Source organism: Myotis lucifugus, unplaced genomic scaffold, assembly GCF_000147115.1.
Source record: "Myotis lucifugus unplaced genomic scaffold, Myoluc2.0 scaffold_1926, whole genome shotgun sequence".
In the NCBI taxonomy this organism is placed as follows: Eukaryota; Metazoa; Chordata; class Mammalia; order Chiroptera; family Vespertilionidae; genus Myotis; species Myotis lucifugus.
The window spans coordinates 45,067-52,941 of NW_005872974.1; the positions used below are offsets into that span (position 1 = coordinate 45,067).

The window sequence follows — 7,875 nt, forward strand, 5'->3', positions numbered from 1 at the left end:
GTCTCCGATATGCAGTGAAAACTCTAATTGAAATAGAGCCCTGGGGGGCCTCCACGAGCCAGCTCCCAGGACACACGGTGCCCACGCCTGTGCTCATCGGGACCGTTCACGCTGTGAAAGAATTCTTAGCTGGAGTACACACAACACAACACAACACAAACCCTGGGACTTTATAACATCCAACAGCACAGTATTTTCACAAACCAAATTATTTGCGGGGAACATAAAAGTCAACAGCATCTGTGTCTGAAATTAACTGGGTCACGGAACGACGCTGTAGCTTATTTCGCAGGCTGGTGAATCCAGGCGGAGTGCTTTTACCTTGTCACAGTGTCGGATGATCGCTCCAGCTCCTCACACTCCATGTGGAACACGCTGGAAAAGGAATCCTGGAAACACAGCGACAAGGCCGGAGTAAGTGTGACGAGGCTGTACCAGGCGTCCGCGCGCAGACAAGGGCCTGAGGAACGACCGCGCTGGTGTTTGTTACGTCTGTCTACTTACTCTCCGAGGGAACTGGACCGAGCGCTCACGTCACCGCATCAGGCTACTAAAGCCATGTTCCTACAGCTTCTGATCGCCACTGCCTAGAATGCTTCTTTGAGCACTCTTTTCTTTTTCTACCAGGTGTCAATAAATGTTAGCTTCAAAATTTCTCTATATTTCTTCAAAACCCTCCAGTTCCTGCCTTCATGCAGACATCGATTGCTGCTGCTAGATCCCAGGAGAGGAATGGCTTTTTGGAAAGACATCCCATGCAGCCATATTCTGTGAGAGCCAAACAATTGGGCAGGTTTGAGCAACAGAGAGAAACGCTTTTGAAGTTACACTGAAAAGCAGGTACATATTTGCAGCCGAGCTATACTCGCGGCTGAATAAAGAATCGGAAGGAAGCAGGACTAAAACACTGATGTGAGCGTGATGCGGGGACAGGAGAGAGAAGTACGTGTTTTTTTTTTCTGGCTCACATTTTGATTTTGGCTCACGCTGTTGAAATACTTTTAATCGGTAACTAACTGCAACATAAATCAAGTCACTTAATTCCCTATCGAAACCCAACAACCCAAGTTGTTAAAAGTGAGCAAAGTGCATCAGCGGGCCTGTGGCTGGGCTTTATTCAAAGCACCAGGGAGCCGAGGCAGACGCTGCCATGACAGGGTTAACCGGGGAAGCTTGAGCCAAATGCTAATCACATTTCCTGTGTCTGAAAAAGGGGGGGCCTCCTATATAACTTTCCAACAACAAATCGCAGGGGAAACGTGCTAAGCTGACAGACTGCATTAGTGAGTGCTGACCTGAACTTTAAAAGGGTGGCTACTCTCTTATAATCATCTCTACATTACAGGTTTTATAACTGATAAAGCATATGAAGTGGTATCTACGAGAATACCGGTTATCTTACAGCATAGAGAGTTCCTAATTGATATCCTATTAATGAGAATAACACACACACACACACACACACACACACACACACTGATTTGGATAATGTTGGGTCCTACAGTGCAATCTTACTACCTAAAACAATGTAAAGACTTTACATATAAGTATTAAATATATTTTATTCTGCTTTCTCCCAAAAACATGAGCTCAGATATCACACATGGTGGAAGCTGACTGATACAAGTGGTGACCCCACTCTCTTTCCCACTAACCCCCCAATAAGGAGCCTATCGCCAGGGTCTAAAGGGAAAAGAAGCGGAACAAGGACATCAAACAGAAGTCTCCTGGCAGCAGTGGTTCACAGGCTGAGAAGGGAAAGACACTGCAGAAAGGAAAACTGCCTTCGGCCAGGGGCCCCGATTCTAACAGCAAGCGCGGCTGGCCCATCGAGAGGCAACCAGCCCCCTACGAGAACCACCTCTCACACATCTCTTTCTTATTTTTAAAATATATTTTTTATTGATGTCAGAGAGGAAAGGAGAGAGAGAGAGAGAGAGAGAGAGAGAGAGAGAGAGAGAGAAACATCAAGGAGGAGAGAGAATCATGGATGGGCTGCCTCCTGCACACCCCACACTGGGGATCGAACCCGCAACCCAGGCATGCCCCACACTGGGAATTGAACTGTGACCTCCTGGTTCCTAGGCCGATGCTCAACCACTGAGCCATGCCAGCTGGGCCACACATCTCTTTCTTGCTTTTTCTTTTTTTAATCCTCACCCAAGGATATTTTCCCATTGATTTTTTAGGCAGAGTGGAAGAGAGAGGAAAAGACAGAGAGAAACATCGATGTGAGAGAAACACATCGATGGGTTGCCTCCTGCATGAGCCCTGACCAGGGCCCGGGCCAGGGAGAAGCCTGCAACCAAGGTGCATGCCCTTGACCAGAATCAAACCCGGGACCCTTCAGTCCGCAGGCCAAAGTTCTATCCACTGAGCCAAATAGGCCAGGGCCCATCCCTTTCTTTACGTTACAAATCGGTGGGCTGAAATTTACCACTCAGAACTGTTTGGTGGCTTCCCATTGCTGGTAAAGGATTGGGGACCCACAGGCAGCTTTAATAATGCAGCCTCTCTTGGGCCATCCCTTTGGATTTTAAAGTATTTCCAGCAAAAGATAACATGGCCCTAGCCAGTTTGGCTCAGTAGATAGAGCGTTGGCCTGTGGGCTGAAAGGTCCCGGGTTCGATTCCTGTCAAGGGCACATGCCTGGATTGCGGGCTCAATCCCCAGTAGGGGGTGTGCAAGAGGGAGCCGATCCATGATTCTCTCTCATCATTGATGTTTCTATCTCTCTCTCCCTCTCCCTTCCTCTCTGAAATCAATAAAAAAATAAGTAAATAAATAAGATGAGAAACCTATTTAAAAAAGAAAAGGAAATGTGCTACCCAACCCGTTCAGAATGGGGATCTCCCTGCTCCTAGCAGCCATGGCACTGCTCTTCCAACCATGGGAGGTCAGCCCTAACGACAATGCATTTCCCCATCGAGGCCATGGAGCCGCTGACCACAGCAGCATAGGACACGCCCAGGGTGACCGCTTTGAGGAGGGACACTGAGGCACCCTCTCCCCACCCCTACCTGTCTTCAACCAGGACAGGTCTACTGTCATCTGCTTTGCATGACCAACCACACAGGGTTTAGGAGAGGGTTCGAGGCTAACATGGGGTTTACAAGCAGTGGCCCAAGGAATCTCCGTTTCTGTCTTTCTAACAAGAAAAAAGCCATACTCTGTACTCACGGAGCAGTCTCCATCCACGATGAAGATGGTGCACTTCTGCACCTGCATGAAGGAGATAATCGTGGCAGCGATCTTCTTCAGAATGACCTCCAAGGACTGCTGCTCTTCAAAAATCAGGCTGGCCAGGTCAAGCAGCACCTGACAAAAAGACACCACAAGCTTCATATTTAGTAACTAGAGGCCCGGTGCACGAATTCGTGCACCAGTGGGGTCCCTCGGCCTGGCTTGCAGGATTGAGCTGAAACCGGCTCTCTGACATCCCCTAAGGGGTCCTGGAGTGTGAGAGGGTGCAGGCCAAGCCAACAGACCCCACTGGTGCATGATCGGGGCCGGGGAGGGATACGGGAGGTTGGACAGCTGGGGAGGGACTGTGGGAGGGCTCCAGGGCATATCTGACCCCTCTCGCTCAGTCCCAATTGGCCAGACCTCAGCAGCAAGCTAACCTACCAGTCGGAGCGTCTGTCCCCCAGTGGCCAGTGCACGTCATAGCGAGCACTTGAGCGACTTTAGCATATCATTAGCATATTATGCTTTGATTGGTTGAATGGACAACTGGACGACCAGACACTTAGCATATTAGGCTTTTATTATATAGGATTGCTTGTGACCACTAAAGCAATATAATGATATATATGAGCTATATGTTGTTTATATATATTTAATCTAACATGTTACAAGCAAGTTTGCATTCTGCTTACTGACAATTGTTATTATAGTTAGTACAGTGGTCCTATCATAGACTCTGAATCCAGCCAGAGTCATTAGATTTTAATTCTGACTTCCCTTCCTGCCAGCTTTGTGATTTAGGGGAAATTTCTTGAAAATGGGGATAACAGTAGTACCAAAATCATAGGAATGCCGTAAGAACTAAATAAGTTAACATTTATAAGGCATTTTGAACAGCATATGACACTTAAAACACGTTGTTCATAAATAGTAAATGTATATTAATGTTTATCGACATTTTCACAGGACATATTAAATACTGTCCAAAGTAAACAAAGTATTAGTTCTTTTTGTGATTTTCCTGGTAATTTCTCTTTCCTTTGAATTCCACAGAATTTCTTCCAATGTCACAAAGAATGTGTGTGATGAGGGGGTAGAAAGTGTACATATTACAGAAAATTTATTGGAGGTGATACTGTCCTAGCCCAGGCCTGAGAGATGAGTAGAAACCATTGAGGTGAAGTGGGGGAAGGGGACTATTTCAGTCAAAAAGAACTGAATTGAGAAAAAGCAGCACACTACACTACTAGCTTCGATCAAGTTGCATGTGCATATGGAGTGTAAAGAGGAGAGCTGGGCAGATGAGGTTGAAGAGTGAAGCAGAGAAACAACCCCAAACCCTGTATATCTCTTGAAGCAGTTGGATGGTGACAGTTTGCAGGAAGGAAGTGACAGGGTCACAGTTGTGCTTGTGAACACGGGGTCTGGGTGAATGGATGACAAGCACAGAGCATGGGAACAGTTAGGGAGATACCGCAGTTGAAGGCAATGGAAGGTCCAATGTCTTATTAATAAAGAGCAGGGGAGAAGAGTCATCAAAGAAATAATGAAAAAGAATCACATAAGACGGAAGGGTATGAGTCTCCAGGCTGAAAGAGATGACCAGGTATCAGCATGATAAATTAAAAGGGAAAAGAAAAAGTCATATTGTGAAATTAAGTTACCAAAGCAAAGATAAAGAAATAATCCAAAAAGCTTACAGACATTAAAAAAAAATCTACAAAGAACCAAGAATCAGAACAACATGGATACTAGTTAGAAGACAAAGCACTACCTTTAAAATCTGAGGAACTGATTTTTTTTCATTTGAGAATTTTGTACCCAGCAAAACTTGCCAGGATGGTACAATAGACATTTTCATATATGCCAGGATTCAGAAAGCTTCCTTCACCACTCCCCTCCTCATAGAGTTACTTGAGAATGTGCAGCAATACAACAAGGGGATGTGCTGAGAGAGGAGTTGTGAGATCCATGGCTGCAGATGAGCCTTAAGCCGTGAAGGGCAGTTCTATGCTGACACCTGGGCAGCAGTCATGGGGTGACACAGTTTGGCTTGAAAGAGGCAAGAGGGAGAACATCAACTTGGAGATCTCTGAGAAAAAGAACTGCACAGAATGCCTAAATAATGGAGAGTCGCGGTGTGGGAGGACCAACAGCATGAGATGACACCAGAGCAAACAGTTCAAGGGAAAAGAGTGGAATTCAGAAACATCCAGAAAAACTAACATGAACAACATTCTCATAGCCCTGGCACTTCTAAACACCTTGTTTGAAATTGCAACTTTAGAATCAACCTAGAGGTAAAAAACAAAACAACAATCAAAAACCCACACAGTTAACCATGGTTGTAGACAATTTATATGTCACCCATGTGGGTGACATAAAAGAAAGAGTCCAGATGGGAAAACAGGTGAGGAGGAGTAGTTGGGAAGGAGAGATGAGAGATGCTGAGGTGCTGGTCTTACAAAGCATGGAATCAAGAGACGACATCTCTTGTCGATGGAGCAAGAACTGAAAGCCTTATTTAACATGACAAATGTAACCCACCCCGTAACTCAAAACAGTGACCGATGATACTGGTCCGCTAAGGGTCATGCAAGCAAAGGGTGGTGAAAGCCAAATAAGCCCTCCCCTGTTCATTAGTGAACACTGCCCAACGGTTATGAACTTGGGAAGAAGGAAGCAGAAATAACTATTAGAAAGAACAACTGACATATTTAGAAACTGAATCTGTGCTATTTGCATTTTCAGTCGGGCACAGAGATTGGCTAAAAATCACACGCATATATTAGATAAACATTTTAACACATTTAAAGAAGAATCTCTGAGCTCTCTCTCTTGGCCCCGGACTTGCCTGATTCCTCTTGTTCTCCAGCAGCGATGTCTCGTAGAGTTGTGCGTTGTGAAGAACGATCCCACAAAATGCCAAGTACGCGGCGAAGTCCTAGAAAACAGGCCAGACAACATCAAGTGAGAATTGTCTCTACAACTGTCTGGGTCTGTTGCCGGAAACACAAAGGGCATCCAACGTTAGGTAGAGTTGAAATAAATACGGGAGAGCCCGAAGGAGAGATGTTTATTCTACATAAAATCAGGAAATGAGGCAGAGCGGGTGTGAGCGAAGTGGCACCCCCTAGTGGGTGACCAGCACTGACACAGCCTCCTATGTTGTAAGTTAGGTAGACATGAACAATGAGAGAGAGAGTGGTATGGAGACCTGGTCTCTTTATTAGAAATGGGAACCTGCTCTTATGCAAAAACTCGTGTGGCCTCTGAATGTCGGTAAGACTCGAATCCATGCCGAGGAGATGCAAATGGCTTATAACTTCTTTCGGGGCAAATAAAGCTCACGTGCTCCTTAGGAGAAGACGGGCAATTACACTTCCCTCTAAAGTTGCAGATATTAGTTGAATTGTGTTCCTTTTAACAGGTAACTATTGTCCTCAATATACTATACTCAGGTGGTGTGCTCACACTTACATTGCTTGTTGGTTAAAATAGATCTTTACCTGGCACGCTGGACCCACAATCGTGGATTCATTTTGCCAAGTGGTGATACGGCCTAAGGATCCTGGCCTTTCTAGAGGGTTCACATTTCATGAACTATAAACAGATAATGGCACAGAAAGCTGCCTAGAGCCATGCGTCCACCACACACGCTCAGGAGGCATTCACAGACAGGAGAGTGGATGCCCAGGACCCTGACTTTACAGGCACTTGCTTTGTTCTGGAGCAATTTAGACACAGAGACCGACACCAGGGCCAACACAGCCCCAGCGTGGAGACAGAAGTCTTGTCTCCCAAAGCGCCTAACTTTCAGGGAGTGACGGAAACAGCACTGGGCTTGAGTAGGAGGAATTGGAGGGGGGGGCGAGGATGGAGGGCGCTCTGGCACACGTGTAATGCCTCTTCAGGAAGAGGGATAGCAAACCCGCCAGTAGATGCAGCCGTGACCAGATGTGCGGGCTGCGGTCCTGAGCGGAAGCAGATGGTGTGTGGCCTGTCACAGGACAATGCCGACGGCCCGCTTTCTGGAGCTGGTTTGCACGCTCAGCCTGAATGCATGCCTCGGTGCCCTGCGTCCATGTGCCCAGCTTAGAGGACATTGTGATTGGGCTTCACAGGGGGCAGGTCCGACGCCCAGCTGACCTGTGGTGCTAGCCTTGGAGCACGGCTCCAGAGGGTTTACTCGAGGCTGAATTTCTTTTTTTCCTTTTAAATTGATTTTTATTGATTTCAGAGAGGAAGGGAGAGGGACAGAGAGATAGAAACATCAATGATGAGAGAGAATCACTGATTGGCTGCCTCCTGCACGCCCCCTACTGGGGATTAAGCCCGCAACCTGAGCATGTGCCCTTAACCAGAATCAAACCTGAGACCCTTCAGTCCACAGGCCAACACTCCATCCACTGAGCCAAACCAGCCAGGGCAAGGCTGAATTTCTTAATAGCAGTGATGAAAGGTAGTGAGCAAACTGAAAGTCCATATCACCCTCTGTATGGCCCCAATGTGTGTGCACACGCGCATGCACACACACACACACACACACACACACACACACACACTCACACACGCACACATACACGCCGTGGGGGAGGCGTGGCCACACAGAGTGGAGCTAAGTGGATGGCACAGGTTCCCCTGCTGGTCACTGTGTCTGCCACAGGAGGCAACCGGACCATTTCAGAT

The 7,875-nt window shown here is 46.9% G+C and overlaps 1 protein-coding gene across 1 annotated transcript in view; it reads right to left on the minus strand.

Annotated features, from left to right (window-relative positions):
- LOC102433349 (cGMP-specific 3',5'-cyclic phosphodiesterase-like) overlaps positions 1 to 6,130 on the minus strand; it is a gene marked incomplete at its 5' end in the record, with an annotated part of 13,415 nt that extends 7,285 nt beyond the window's left edge. The window contains 3 exons of the mRNA XM_014450279.2: positions 322 to 389; positions 3,181 to 3,318; positions 6,041 to 6,130. Of these exons, the coding sequence (XP_014305765.1) occupies positions 322 to 389; positions 3,181 to 3,318; positions 6,041 to 6,130 (296 nt within the window). The remainder of the gene's footprint in view (positions 1 to 321; positions 390 to 3,180; positions 3,319 to 6,040) is intronic.
- Between the last annotated feature and the right edge of the window lie 1,745 nt (positions 6,131 to 7,875).